The 16551-nt window shown below is 34.5% G+C and overlaps 1 protein-coding gene across 2 annotated transcripts in view; it reads left to right on the top strand.

Annotated features, from left to right (window-relative positions):
* Positions 1 to 16551, top strand: part of CRYZL1 (crystallin zeta like 1) — a 32084-nt gene that overhangs the window by 3098 nt on the left and 12435 nt on the right. For both annotated transcript variants that reach the window (XM_026700569.2, XM_087937590.1), the window contains exons 3-8: positions 2976 to 3053; positions 4780 to 4852; positions 6156 to 6200; positions 7048 to 7116; positions 8689 to 8822; positions 10958 to 11069. In XM_026700569.2, coding sequence (XP_026556354.1) covers positions 2976 to 3053; positions 4780 to 4852; positions 6156 to 6200; positions 7048 to 7116; positions 8689 to 8822; positions 10958 to 11069 — 511 coding nt within the window. The remainder of the gene's footprint in view (positions 1 to 2975; positions 3054 to 4779; positions 4853 to 6155; positions 6201 to 7047; positions 7117 to 8688; positions 8823 to 10957; positions 11070 to 16551) is intronic.

Genomic DNA, 16551 nt, shown 5'->3' with positions numbered 1-16551 from the left:
AATCACAGGCTAATATTTTACATTACATTTTTTACATTTTTACTGTAATTTTGTTTGAGTTTTTAAAAATTGGCTGCTAATATCTCTTTATGCTCTTTGGACAGAATTGTATATTCAGGAAGGTATAGATTGCATATTTGGTGGATAAGGATCCAAGAATAACTCTTGCAATAGCTAAATAATAGCTAAATTATAGGTTGTAGAATTTTGCTTTCTTAATAACAAAATAGATTTAAGCATGATCACAGCCCTTTTTATTATGTGTATTACGTCATGTTGTTAATTGATTTTGTGATCTGTATGTACTTGTCCCATTTATTTTAATAAATCTATTTTCAGTCAAAAGGCTTTTATTTCCTGAAAGGAAGCAGGCAAACCAAATCAAAATTTGGAACAGATTTCCAAATATTCTGGTGGAGTATAATTGTGTAAACCTGGGATTCCCGGTTCTGGCAACTTTAAGACACATGGACTTCAAGTGCCAGAATTTCCCAGCCAGTCATGCTGGGGCTAGGGAATTCTGGAAGTTGAAGTCCACCCGTCTTAAAGTTGCCAAGATTGGGAACCCCTTGTTTAAACAATAGTTAATATAGATATAATGGTACATTGGATTGTTTGAACTCCGGAGAGGGAACTATAGAACTATATTATGGTAAGAAGAAACATGAAAGCATGTAGCACAGTTTAAGCAGTCAAACTATGGTTTAGCCATTAAGAACCAACATAGACAGTGCACTTAAAATTATGTAATAATTTGTATTTTTAAAGTAGAAACCTCTAAGTCAAGCAGTTCTTCACAACACAGGAAAAGAAGTGCATGTATCAGCAAAATTTGTCAGTTTCCATTTAAAAAAAAAAACTGAAATAGTGAGGAAACTAACCACATGAATTCAAGGAAGTCAGCATTGCATTTTAGCAGGAATTGCTTCGTAATACTAAATTCACAATGCATTTATCGTTGGCATAAATTTAAATCTTTGCTGAACACATTAGCACTCTAAACGAAAGAAAAGTGATTTATAAAACTCATTAAATAAACTATTTCAACATAAACTGATACAACCCCTCTTTGTATCTTATATATTAGGTATAAATTATGTGTTACTATGCTGAATCTACTGCATTTCAGCCAGCTTTATTAAAATACCACCTTTATAAATGGTGTCCTAAGACAGTTCTGGAAAGCATTGTTGGAAAATAATTATATGAAAATGCTTTTACTTGCATTATTTATTTTAGAATTGTTTTGCCTGGAATGTTTTACAGTTCAACGTAATAAAGCATATGTTTATCATTAGATTTGCAGTTTGTCACCTTTTTTTAGGGCAGGACTGGGAAATATGTGCCACAGTTTATTATTTGTGGGAAAGCATCTGGAAGGGATAAAAGTGAGAGAAGTTTCATTTTTCTAACTCGCTTTGTTTTTATAATATTACTGTCATTCAATTATCTATTTTGTTGTTCCAAAATTATAAATACTTTCACTATTGCATATTCTGTACTTGGAGAAAAGCATTTTACAGATTATGGACTGAAATAAAGTGACAGATTGGAATAGATTAAGCTATCCCTGCTTGCGCTACCTCTTTGCTCCAATTAATATTTTCCCTTCCCCCACATTGCCTTTTTAAACACAATATTCTGCTAGAATTTGTTACAAATGTTTGCATGTAATGTAATTCTGCATTTTTGTTTTTATTATTGTTCCAAATACTGCTGGGAATACATGCTGTGTGTTCAACATATTTATTCAGCAGTACAGCTAGTCAACTACAGTTGGGACCAGTGTCGTGGTCACTGAAGGAAATGTTGCTAAGCAAGACACTCATATGACTCCTTCACTCAACAATTACAATTCTGGCATTCACAGTTGCAGTTGTTAAGCGATCTGTCAGGTTGTTAAGTGGACAGACAGATCTTCAGGATCTGACCTCTGTTTTTACAGCCCTTCGGTAAAGTTCCCCTCCTCTCTGTTTATGGAAAGAAACTTATTTGAAGGGCTGCAGAAACAGAGCTCAGATCTTTGGGAATTGAGGTCCATTCCTGCAGTCCTTTGAGGAGTCCCGTCCCCCCACACCCCTAGAGCTACCTGCTGGGAGGAAATCTCAGTTCCACAGCAACACCTTGCAATCTTCCCTGTTGACTTCCCATTGACTTTCTGGGGAACCTGGCAGAAGGCTTTGTAAATGGTGATAACATGATCATAGGGTACTTAACCATTGGTTGTAAGTGCGAACTGGTTGCCAAGCACCCAGATTGCAATCACTTGATCACAGGAGGGAGTCGTTTTAAGTGGCTGGAAGTGCTTTATAGGCCACACAGCAGCCTTTCTGAGGCTATCATAAATTCAGATGGTCATTAAATAATCAGTCATAAGTTGAGGACAATATATGTAAGTTTTCAGTTGCACAAAGTCAAAATTTCAAAGAAAGTTTCAACTGGTGAACTTGATTGTCCTAATGTGCTAATGGCATTTATTTGAAATATGATCTCGATTGTTGTTCATTTTTTAGGTAAACTAGAGGTAGTCCTTGACTTACGACCACAATTGAGCCCAAAAGTTTATGTTGCTGAGGGAAAGATTTGTTAAGTGAGTTTGCCCCATTTTATGACTTTTCTTGCCACAGTTAAGGGAATCATTGCATACATTAAGTTAGTAACACAATTGTTAAGGGAATCTGGCTTCCCCCATTGACCTTGCTTGTCAGAACTTCATGAAAGATTATCACATGACCTTGGGATAAAGCAAAGGTCATAAATGTGAGGCAGTTGCCAAGCATCTGAATTTTGATCACATGACCATGGGGACCCTACAAGGGTTGTAAGTGTGAAAAGGGGTCATATGTCACCTTTTCCAATGCTTTGTAACTTTGAACAATCACTAAATGAACTGTTATAAGTTAAGGATTATGTGTATTGAATTTGTTTTCTAAAAATATATTAGAAATTGTGCCTACACTTTCAATTTTTCTTAGGATAGCCTTCCCAATGTGAGTGACCACCATGTGAAAGTGCAAGTCAAAGCTTGTGCTCTTAGCTGGATTGATAAGAAGGTATTTATATGTATTTATAAATTTGTCAAATGATTATGAATTTATTCTGTGAATAAACTTTCATGCAAATTTATGTAAAAAAATTAATATCTTGACCATCTTATCTATATCTTACAAATTCATATATGAATCATAAACCAGTTAAACATATTTGTAGCAAACAGCTCGTTACAAAGCTTGAAACTTAAGATTACTTGTAAGCTTATGATTAATTTTAATCCTTCACTTTGTTCCCTAGTAGATAAATTGGTCTGAGTTTTTAAATTTATTTACTTCTTAATTAAATTGCTATGCTATCCATCTTACTCTCTAAGTGACTCTGAGTGGTTTACAAGTAAAAAAAAAAATCATAATAACCAGTAGATCCTTACAAAAAGTAACAAAAGTCAAAGATGGCGCCTTCAAGCCACCAACCAGTCCCCACGGTTGCATATCATTCTTGGATCCCCTTGCCAGTTGAGAGAGCCAGGTCTTAATGGTCTTACAGAAGGTGACAGGAGTGGGACACATCAGGGGGCAAAATGTTTCATAAGGTAAGAGTGATAGCAACGAAGACTCTCCTAGACCCCTCCGGTCAGAATTCTTTAACCAACAGTCCATAATGTGTTTTTCCTGCCTGACCGGATGAGATGAGTTGATTTAATTGAGACAAAATGGTCCCTCAGGCACCCTTTTACTTTTGTCAAATATATAAAATGTTACATTAAGGAAGAAAATAATACTGTATCCTAAGGCTCAAATGATTAGCTTCTATGTCATAATAGTGAATAGGCAAGATCTTTGCAACGGTCTATTGCACACATGATAATTGATTCACTTACCACATATATGTTACCTCAGACTTTCACATGGTTACCATCACACCTACAATGGCACTAATGCAAGTTTATGTGAGTGCTGCCTGACTACTTAAATTAAGCACTCTTTTGGGTCCTTTATCTTGTCCCTTTAGTTCAATTGGCAGTATATAAATAGAAGTAGAGCTACAACTTAAAAGATTGTGCATTGAAAAGTATATGTTCCATATAAATCAACCAGATATTGTATGCTTTGATACTGATTTTAATAATTAAAATATAGAATAGAAATTTTATAATTACAAATAAAGTACTTGCTTCTAAACTTATGCAGCTTCCTTTTAAACACAGTAAAATTGAAAATGTGTAGGTATTACATACTTTTATGGTGGCACAGTGGTTAGAATGCTGTATTGCAGGCTAATTTTGCTGACTGCTGACTGCCAGCAGTTGGCTGTTGTTTGAGTCTGACTGGCTCACAGTTGATTCAGCTTTCCATCCCTCTGTGGTTGGTAAAAGGAGGACCCGGATTGTTGGAGGCAATATGCTGACTCTCTAAACCACTTAGAGAGGGCTGTAAAGCACTGTGAAGTGATATATAAGTCTTTTAGTCAAACTTTCAAGTGTTTACAATTTACAAAATTAAATTGTTTTTGGCATGTAATCAGAAAACTAAACTTTGACACCAAGTTTATAGTTTTAAGAATGCTAGACTTATAGTTCAGTGCATAACTTAAGCAGGATTTCTTCATTTTTAACATTTGCTTTCTGTAAAAAATGCATTTTATTGCAACCATAGACTTCTTTATTCTTTTTTCAAATAATCAGGGCCTCATTTTTGTTAGTAGCAGGAATCCATATTAGTATTTTATTGCTTCCAATGCAAGATGTATTAATCTTGACAATAGACATTGTGTTATTGTAATTAGTTTTTATCAGAAATTAAAAAAGAGAAGAAAGTTCTACCTGTTGGAAGGGAAATTGCTGGTGTTGTGTTGGAAAGTAAGTATACTAATTTGCATGATATTTCTATAAAACATTAAGTACTCATATATTAAAATTACCCGTCCCTATGTTCAGTAATCCTCTTACAGATCCTATTACACTCTAAGAACCTACAACACTCCAGAATTACAACTGAATTACAACTTCTCGGCTAATAGAAATTGTAATTCTGCAACATTTAAATGACCACAGATTCTCCACCACATGTCTAATATATTTTAAAAAAATGTATGCCAACTGAGAGGTATTTTGCTTTTAGCTAATGTGAATGTTAAAGGCTTATCAGGGTTAAAGTGCAGAATCATTTTATTTTAAGAGCCTCTTAAAATGCATGTTTAGTTGTCCTATATAAAAGTTTGCATTAATGCAGTGGAGACAGTAGTTGCCACAACCATGCAAACATAAGCCATGTTTTATAAATGACAGTAACATGTTTATACAACATATTAGGCCAAAATTTAAAGAAACCATGTGATAGCTTGCCATGATAAGTTCACCTAATGAACTTGAGTGAGGGTGTTTGATTGGAAATTTAATTTAAAACATTTCTGCCAATTATTTAACATTTCTGGGATATTTTTCACTAAATTCATTCTCAAACACCCAATTCTTACAAACTAGTTTGTCTGTATAAATGCATACATTGAAATGTTTGAGAATAATACAGATTCAGAAGACTTTTTTAAAAAATTGACTTTTCCTTAATTCCTTGGGGCAGGACAGCCAGACTCTTGACTAACAAATCAAATCAGTAGTAATGAATTGTATTCTAGTAGATGTCTGTGGAGATCTGTAGACCTCTGTTCAGGTAGATTTTGCAGTCCCAGACAAATAACATAAAGCTGTAGTAAGTTACTGCTCATATAGTAGACTTTCTTAGTTCACATGTGCACTTAGAAAAATGAAGTTGGATGCAGAAACATCCAACTTGAATACATTATCCTGATTAATTGTGAATTTATTTTGTTTATTGCTTGCATATTATTGATTGATCTGTATGTCTGATTATTTTGAAGCAATATGAGTCTGTAAATGTAATAGTCTTTTCCTTCATATACTTCTGTTTTTATTCATGGGAATGTAATGTCCAGACTTGCTTCTCTTTTCAGTCTTCTATTAAATTCTATTTCAGAGCAACTTTTTTTCTTGCCCTTCTCAGTAATGTTTAAAATTGACTATAGTTATCAGGTTGTGGATTGCATATTGTATTTTAAGACTTTATAATAAATTATTATTAACAGTAACATTGTTTTAAGTGCCATAGTTCTTTTATGTGTTCCCTTATTTCCTTTTTTTCCAGTTGGAAATAAAGTGTCTTTCTTTAAGCGTCAAGATGAGGTAGTAGGTAGGTTTATCTAATTAACTAAAACATTTAAATTGTAAGAAATTACCATTTTTTTAAAAAAATTGTTATTTTGAACCTTCCTGTTTATGTACTTTCAAATAGCCCATTGCTTAACATTGTTGACATTGAAAAATATAATTTCTTCTTGGAAAACTTGAATCATTTTGGATGGTTAATATTTTATGACTATATTGATGTTTTTTTCTATCTCATTGGTCACCTCCTATCTTCCCTGTTCCTCTTTCTCTCCCCCCTTTTACATAAAAACAAAATTCCATAAAATCTTTCTATCTGTTTGTAATCCTAAAAAGAAAAATCTTTTGTTTCAATTGTACATTTTCTTTTAAAATCTTTTGAATCAAATACATATTTGATCCCAGTATTGTCTAGCTTTCTTATATGTCCACCAAGTTGAAAAATGTGTTCTCTGATTACAGTTCCAACAAATATTTGAAATTCCACTGCACATGTTTGACAATTTATCCAGTGTCAAATTCCAGCAATACATAGTCTTATAAAAGTTATCCTTAGGATTATAATTCAGTTTAAATTTCAACACTTTCTTCAAAATATCCTCCCATTGGTCCAGCTGTATATCTATTTTGCACATTTAGTTTAATGTGTTATTTTACGGAACATGATTATTCAAGAAAGAACAAAGGAAGGGGGGATTTTTGTTTCAGATTATTTATGTCTACATCAGGGACAAATAACAGTAAACTTTTCAGCTATTCACATTCAGGTGCATTACATGGAATTCAAAGGTTTGCAGGTCAATTATTGTGCTTGGATGTTGTTCAGTTGATTGTACTCTTGTCTTAAGCTGGAGGAAATCCTGTTTTCATAGGAATTTTACCATTGGATTCAGAAGAATCTGGATTGTGTGAAGAGATCCTGGTTCATGAGCATTATTTAGGTATGTAGATAGAAAACATAGTAATACATTACTGTTTTGAAATGTAACTCCCTAAAGTACTCAAATATTGTTCAACTTGTGAATAATAAATCTTGTCTAACGTGAAAATGTTATCATTTTAGATCAAACTGTATCATTTAACTTTTTCTAAATAATAGTACTATTAGTTATTATTCCCTTTAAACAGAAACTACAAAAGCTGACTCATCTGTTTCTGGTAAACTTCTCTTATTACTTCACTCACTCTTCCTTCTGACTAACCCTGAGGGCAAGCACTTCATCCTTGATTTGAAAGCTGCATTTTTTATATGTTATTCTAAGATGTTCTTGGCTTCTTTTGGAAGCATTTACTAACTAATAAGGAAAATAGCCAAATCTCCCCTTTGTCATCGTCCTCCCAAATCACAATGGGTGGAAAGAGAACATTGAGTTGGGTCTGGAATTAAGGTTACCATTATATGAACCAATGTATATAGTGCACTCAGCCCTGATGACTGTATATTGTGGAAAAACATATTTGAAAATCTTCCACATTGCAAAGCAAAACACATAAAATTTCAATTGTAAAATTTATTGTGAAGTTGGAAAATGTGCCCCATTACAAGGGTTTGCTTTGAAATAGGGAAGTGTTTACATTTCAATTTGGAGCTATGTTTGTAAATTTGTGTTATACATACTGTGAATTATATAGATATATAAAATTTACAGGAAAATACAAAGTCTTATATTGTCAGATGGCATGCAAAGGTTCGTATAGTATCTGTATTTCAGTTTTCCTTTGTATTTCTATAATTTTGAAACTGGCTTGGAACAACTTCAGTCAAATTTCATATTAAATTCTGAATGTAACTTCTAGATTCTCAATGTTAAAGTATATTGTTTCTTAACATATGTATTTGAAGCCTAACCTAGCACTCAATACAAGATATCCAATAGTAATACAAATTGCTATTTTCTAAAACAATTTACTCAACTACTTTTGATTTTTTTCAAATGTACATGTCTTGACATCATTGTCAAACTAACATTATTGTAAAACATCTGGTAGTTGATCAGCTAAAATCAATATATCAGATTTGTTAATAGAGAAACAAATGGAAAAGGGAGGAGGTTGAATACTTTTGTGTGATTTCATAGGTATAGCAAATTGAATGTTTCATTCCAGTTTTTTTGTTTAGATAAATATACAGGTAGCCTTTGACTTGCAACTACAACTGAGACCAAAATTTCCATTGCTATGTCCCATTTTACAGCTTTTCTTGTCACAATTGTTAACTGGATCTCAGTTGCCCATTGACTTTGCTTGTCAGAAAGTCACAAAAGGTGATCACATGATCCTGGGATACTGCAATCAGCATAAATAAATGCTAGTTGCCAAGCCTCCAAATTTTGATCGTGTGACCATGGGGACACTGCAATGGTCATAAGTGTGAAAAATGGTCATAAATCACTTTTTTCAGTGCCGTTATAACTTTGAATGATCACTAAACAAATGGTTGTCAGTCAAGGACCATCTGTATGCTTCAACACTGCAATAAAGTCTATCACCAAACTTTCTTCCTTGTGAAATAGTTCACAAACCTGAACAGATCTCCTGGATGGAATCAGCTGGGGCCATTCATGACGGTCTTCGTGCCTATACAGCTCTACATTATCTGTCCTATGTTTCTGATGGAAAAAACGTGTTGATAATGGATGGTGCAAGTGTACGTATAAAAGTGCCAATTGAACTTAAATATTCCGAAAACTTTATTAGAACCATACATTCAGTGGGTTAAATCCAATGTTGCTAAAGCAGCCTTCCATTCACACAACTGGAATTATTCTTGTTCTTTTTTCCAAATAATCACCTTAGTCTGTGCTTCTTAAATTAACACATGTAGCACCTTAGTTTGTGCTATTTAGATGAATAGCAGAAATAAATAATATCTATTCATTAGGGAGAGAGCTATTATAGGGTTATTCTGTAAATTCCAATGAAATATGCTTTTTTTCCACAGAAAACTAAATTCCACTAATTTCTACAACATTATATTTCTTACACTTGCATCTCAACCGAGCAAAATATAGAAAAATGTGTATCAAATAAGAATAGGATAAAACAATAAAATAGGAAACATGGCTGAAATTAATGAAATGAAATGAAATAGACAGAAATGCAAGAAAATCAAGTACAGCATTGGAATGGGATGCATTAATTCATCTTATTTTTGAATTATAGTCAATTGCAAGTGTCACCTGATAATGATTTTTTAAAAGTTCCTGTTTTGTGGCTACTTTAACAGAACCACAAGTTTCAAAAGCTTGGAGAAGCAATAAATTCATTTTGCATCTGTGTGTGTTTTGTGTTTGTGCTTCCACATGCATGTATGGACAGAAGTATGAATGGTATGGGTCCATAGTATGGCACCTGGTGAAAAGGCATAATCTTTTTTATATTGGCTGTCAGTCACCTAAGATCACTATGTAAATTGGGCAGCCATAAAAGTTGTTTAAATAAATTAAAAATTTAAAAATCTCAAAAGTCAGGGTCTCTTACCTTTAAAAAAATGTAGGCAAATTGGAATGGATGCAGTGGAAAGTAATGAAAATGTTCAGGGCTAAGAAAAATTATTATAGTTAAAGGAACAGGGTATATTTACTTTAGAGAAGGTAAAACTGAAATCATTCTAGTGCTTTTTTCAATATTGAAGAGCTGACACATTAAAAAGACGGAAGAAGGCTTGTTCTGTGTTGTCCCAGAATACAGGACTAAAACCAATGAGTGATATAGGAAAAAAGATTTTAACTGAATTTTTGGAACAATGGAACCAGGTGCTGGATAATGTATAGGCTTTGCTAGCATGTCATGCAGAGACTAGTTAATTCTGTGCAGTGTTGCAGTATTGGATTTACTTTATCATGTAGAAACAGATTACTTTTTCTCAAGGCATCTTTTATGCTGCTAAAAATGAAGAAAAGTACAAATTTCAAGGTTACTGGTGTTCCAGATAGAACTAGGAGTTCTTTTACACCATGACTGTAGGATTTGAAAGGTTTTTTTCCCCAATAGGCTCCAATGCAGCTACCACGTTCTCCCAAAAGACAGCCCACCTTGAAAGAAGCCCTACCACATTTTTGAGCGCATGCAATCAAATTAAGCCCACCTACAAAATTATCCCTAATTAACACCCCCCGCCTAACCCAGGGTACAGTGGGTGGGGCGAGGCACATAGGTAAAGAATAAACTGGGGGGGGGATGGGGGTGGTGGAGCTGCCCTACTTACCAGGCTTCTCATACCCCGACACCTGCCTTGCCTTCTTCTGTGACTGCTGCTTCTGCAGCCACTTGCCACCACTCACATGCATCATCACCCTGGCCTCTGTTTCGCTTTCAGATTATTGACTCACCTCACGGTGGTAGTACCAACAGCCCCACCCAGCAGGAGCCCGCTGCTGGCCCACTTCTCCTGCGGCCACTTGCTTCCACTCGCATGCATCACCCCGGCCTCCATTTCGCCTTCAGATGCCTTGTGGAAAGCCCTCTGCAGCCAATATGGATTGATCTGTAGCTCTATTATCGGTTGCAGAGGGCTTTCCACAAGGCATCTGAAGGCGAAACGGAGGCCAGAGCATGCGAGTGGCGAAAAGGGGCCTCAAGAAGTAGGCCAGCAGCGGGCTCCTGCTGGGCAGGTTTGTTGGTTCCGCCACCGTGAGGTGAGTCAATAATTAGAACCTTCCAAACAGAAGGCCTAGCCATTTTTTCGGGGGTCAAAAGAAAATAAGTCTCGGCCTTCTTTTTGGAGAAACATGATAGATATAGAAGTATTAATAAATGTACATAACCTTTGTTTTTTTGCAGTCATTTGGCACAATAGCTATTCAATTAGCACAACACAGAGGAGCCAAGGTGATGTCTACTGTGTATAATCTTGAAGACAAACAATGTCTTGAGAGGATTGTTCCTTCTGTAGGTAAGTAAAATTGTTTTATACTAAACTGAATGAAAAGACTTAATTCAGATTTTTTTTTTAAATTTATAAACCTTCATAAGGGTTGACATCTAGGAAACTGAATTATTCTATGTCATCTATCCAAGATTTACTTTTCAAATACATCCTACACTTGCGCACACAAATTACCTACATTTTAGCATCTGGCCAGAATCACCCATAATGAAAACTATACATTTTGATGATAAATAGCATAAAGGTTTTTAAACTATCAAACAAAAATATTAATACTTAGAAATCAGTCTTTGAATAAGATTTACTATAGCTAACAATGAATATTCATTTCTGGGGGCGGGAAAGGAATTGGAATGTAGCAATTCTATTCAATTAGTACACATAGCTATAGTTCCAAGGCAAAAAATAGATTAGCTAAATTCAGTATAATTATCAATGTAGCCGTGAGTTATTCCATTCTGAAGAAAGAAGAAAACCAAGGTTTGTTTTTATATTTGTAAAAGGTTTTGTCTTCTAGCTTATTTTGGGTAGACAGTTTGCAACATATTTATGGTGAGCTTTCCCAATCGCGGCATGAGCTGATTATTGGCCTCACCTATTCACCAGGAAGCCAGCTTTATTGCCTAGTGATGTATTATGGGAACTGATCCAGTATATCTTCCTCAGATAAACACAGTTAAGGTAGCTATTTTTTGCCAATAATTTTGGGAAAATTCTGGTCTGGTCTCTGCCTAGAATTGACAAGGCAAAGGGTAATGGAAAGGATGTCAAACTTGAGAGGTTACATTGTGTAGACTTTGATTATAACTTTAAGTAATTTCCACTGTGTAAGAAATTGTTTCTAATTATTAATACCCAATGACAGGAGATTTTCAATATTTTAATAAAAACTTTAGGAACCCAGGATTGTAAAAGCTCACAGAATTTAATAAGAACTGTACCTAATTTGCAGCGTTCATTCCTTCCATATTTTATTTAATTTTCATATTTATCTTTTGTCTTGGCTATTCAGATTCAGCGTAGCAATTTTAGACTTAATGAAATTCTAAGTTTACTTATGGCTGACTTACGATTGCACTTAATATTTTCTGTAATACTGTAAACTGAAAAATAAAATATATATCTTAAAATATATGTTTCCCTAAAAGAAAGTTCATCCTTGAGGCCTGAAAAGATGTATTTCTTGTTTGTCATATAAAAGCAGTATTAGAATGCCACTGATGCTTTGAGAGGCATGTAGCAGTACAGGTAGTCTTTGGTTACAGAGTGCTTCATTCTGTGACCATTTGAAGTTACAATAGTGCTGAAAAAATAACGTTACAACCAGTGCCTACATTTATCAACTTTGCAACATCCTTATATCTTGTAATTGCCATCATAGACAGTTTACAGTCCTGTTTTCTTCCCCTTTACAGAGCAAAGAGATTGGGGAGGAATGGATAACAAAAGAGTAAGCAGAAACACAGTTGGGAATAGAATCAGAAGCAATGTGCTGATAGCAATAGCCATGAGAATGCCATGGAAACAGCCCAGGATATTCCCATTGCGTGCCTGTTTACTCTCTTGTAATCCCTTCCTCTCTAATCTCACTGCTCTGTGAGGTGGGGAAGTAAAAAAAACAAGCTATTTCTGTAGGCTATCCCTGAAGATCTCACATTTAACCCCCAAAAACCATTGAAGAATCTCTAATAGGGGAAAAACAGTCTAATGTCTCTAACGTTAATATACAAGCTACCCTACTATCCCTGCAAGAAGCAATATCTAAGATGCAAGAAATAATGATTAAGAATCACAATGAAACCAGAGCAGACATTAGTCAATTAAAAGATGAGATGGGAAAGCTTAAAGTGGAAATGAAAGCAGATTTACTCAAGGTGGAGGATAAGATAGGGTCCTTGCAACAAGCTATGGAGAAAAACGAAGTTAAGATAAGAGAAATAGAGGGTAGGACAGAACGGATGGAGACAAATTTTGAAAGGATAGAGAAGGAATTTAGAAATGTAACTAGAGAAACCGAAGACTCCCTGGTCCACCTCGAAATGGATAAAGCAATGACATATTTAAGGTTTCAAAATGTAGCAGAAGCGAAAAATGAAGATCTAGAACAATTAATGGCAGAACTGTTGGCTGAATGGTTAGGGAAAGAAAAAGATGATTTAATCAAAGAATTTGACGAGGTGTATAGGGTCAGCACAAGTTATGCTAGACACCATAACTGCCCGAGAGAAATTCATATTCGTTTCGCAAGGAAGTGTGTGAGAGACCTAATTCTTAAAATGTCCAGAGAAGAAACAATAATATATAGAGGTAAAGAGATTATAATTCTAAAACATATCCCAAGGAAAGTGAGGGTTATAAGACAGGATTATAAATTTTTGGCCAATTATTTAAATAAAAAAGAAATCCCTTTTAAATGGTTAATCCCGGAAGGTATGTTAATAACGTGGGAAGAGAGAAAAATCAAAATAGTCTCTATAGAACAGGCCCAAGACTTTCATGAACAGCTAATAGGCATGGATGACCAATACACCAAGGAGGAAACTAAAAGGAAGCCACAGGATGAACGCAATCGCCATAGAAACTAAAAAAAAGGACTTCCTCAAAATTTAGGGAATGATAAATCACAACCAGGGAGAGAAGAACCAATCCCACAACAACAACAAGAAGGAAACCGAATTATTACTAGACAAAAATCTAAACAGATCTAGATAAATGGAGATAGGGAAAAAACTCCTCTCCATTAATATAAATGGTTTAAATTCAACACTTAAAAGAAAAAGGATATTAACTAAATTAATTAGACAAAACGCTGACATAATATGCCTACAAGAAACACACATAACGAAAAAGGATGAAAGATATTTAATTTGCCCGAAACTTGGAAAACTCTTTACAGCACCAGCAGACAAACATAAAAAGAAAGGAATAGCAATATTTGTGAAAGATGATGTAAAAGCAGAACTAATCTGGTGGATCCGGAAGGAAGAACTCTGGTTATACAAATTTGGATTAATCCTATCACATTTTTATTGGTAGCAATATATGCGCCAAATGAAGAACAAGGAAATTTTTCAAAGATCTTCATCAGAAAATAATAGGCTTCAAAAAAGAATATTTGCATGATAGGTGACTTCAACTCCATTGCCGATTATCAAAAAGACCATAGTAATGTGAATAAGAACAAGAAAGGAAAAGAGAATTCTCTATGCCCTGCAAGGACATGATGAGAGATTTAAACTTAATAGACTTATGGAGGAAACTAAACCCAGAAGAGAAACAGTTCACATATTATTCAAATCCACATAGAATCTGGACTAGAATAGATATGGCCTGGATGGATGGGGAATTGGCCAATGAAATAAAAGAAATTAAAATTCTACCAAATGAATGGGCGACCACAACCCAATACAATTAATTTGGAGAGATAGGAGAAAGACAAAGAAAAGATGGACACTAAATACCCAGTTAATAAGCGAAGAAAAGTACATTGACAAGCTGAAAGAGGAATTAAATTATTTCCTAAAAGAAAATAATAATGAAGCAACTACAAAACAAAATATTTGGGATACAATGAAGGCAATTATAAGAGGAACGACAATCTCTTATAATGCCATGAGAAATAAAAGAATACATGCCCAACAAAATAAATTCCAACAACAAATTAAAGAATTAGAAATACAACTACAAAAATCCCCTAAAAACCAGAAGACACAAAATCAGTTAATAGCAATTAAACATAAATTGAATTTACTTGAACAAGATAAAATAGAGATTAACTTGAAAAGGTCCAAACAAAATTATTTTGAGCATGCAAATAAACCAGGAAGATGGCTATCCCATAAACTTAAAAAAGAGAAAGAAAAGAGATTGATACACCAATTAATGGACGAGAATGACATCTTACAACATGAGATAGAGAAGAAAAAAGGTATCATTTACAACTATTTTCAAAGATTATATAAAAAGGAGGAAGTTAATGAAGATAAAATAAGAACTTATTTAGAGGAGACGAATGACAAGGTAATTGGAGAGGAATGGATAGAATTATTGAATAAAGGTATTACATGGTCTGAATTGATGTCAGCAACGGAGAACCAAAGTAATAACAAATCTCCAGGACCAGATGGGATTCCGGCAGAACTATATAAAGCAATATTGGAACTAGTAGGACCACTGATGCTGGAAGTGTTTAATGAGGTACTTCGGGCAGCCAAGATGCCGGACTCGTGGAGGGGGGCGCTGATTTCGCTAATCCCGAAGGAGGATGCAGATCATAGATACATCAACAACTATAGACCGATTTCACTTTTAAATGCCGATTATAAATTATTTACTTCTATCATAGCTAATAGAATAAAACAAGCTTTGAATTCACATATCCATGAAGACCAAAATGGATTTCTTCCATTCCGACAAATAAAGAACAATTTAAGAACCGTTATTGATGTACTAGAATATTATGAAGCTCACCCGGAGAAACAATCCGCACTTATGTTTTTAGATGCTGAGAAAGCATTTGACAACTTAAATTGGCACTTTTTAATCCAAAAAAATTATAATAGCCTTGGCACTAAATTTGAAAACATTATAACAACAATTTACAAAACACAACAGGCTAATATACTAATCAATGGCGAACAAACAGGTCCAATAAATATAGAAAAAGGTGTCAGACAGGGCTGCCCTCTCTCACTTCTTCTTTTCATTTTTGCCCTAGAATCACTCTTAACATGGGTGAGGCAAAATTCTGAAATTAGAGGAGTGAGGGTCAAATCAGAAGAATATAAATTACAAGCGTTTGCTGACGATATGGTTTTCTTTCTGGAGGAACCCTTGGAAAAAGGATATAATCTAATAAAAGAATTAGAACGATTTGGCGCAGTGGCAGGATTAAAAATTAATAGAAAAAAGACGAAATTAATGACCAAAAATTTAACAGGAAATCAGAAGGAAGAATTAGAAGCAATGATGGGGATACAGGTAACAAAAAGGGTCAAATATTTAGGAATATGGTTAACCTCACAAGGTAAATCACTTAAAGAGAACAATTATGACAAACTACTTCAACAAACAAAGAAAGATTTAGAATCCTGGAATAAGCTGCAGCTCTCCTTATTGGGCAGGATTGCTTGATTAAAATGAATATATTACCAAAATTTCTTTATTTATTCCAGACAATTCCAATTAAGTTGCCAAAAAACTTTTTGAAGATTTAAATAAGATTACACTTAACTTTATTTGGCAGGGAAAAAACCTAGGATCAATGTAAAGGCCCTACAAGATGCGAAAAGTAGAGGGGGCCTAGCTCTGCCAAATTGGGAATTATATTATTCGGCAGCTAGCCTATTATGGTTAAAGATTGGGTGAACCTACTTAATAAAAGAACTTTAACATTAGAAGGGCATGACCTCCAGAGAGGGTGGCATGCCTTCTTATGGGAAGTGGGAAAACCCAAGCAGTCTTACTTTCATAGACACCTCATTAGGGA

The sequence above is a fragment of the Pseudonaja textilis genome, chromosome 7, assembly GCF_049901715.1.
Source record: "Pseudonaja textilis isolate UNSWEBS1 chromosome 7, rPseTex1.2, whole genome shotgun sequence".
In the NCBI taxonomy this organism is placed as follows: domain Eukaryota; kingdom Metazoa; phylum Chordata; class Lepidosauria; order Squamata; family Elapidae; genus Pseudonaja; species Pseudonaja textilis.
Note: the sequence above shows the minus strand (reverse complement) of the source record. Positions and strands in the feature narration are given on the sequence as shown.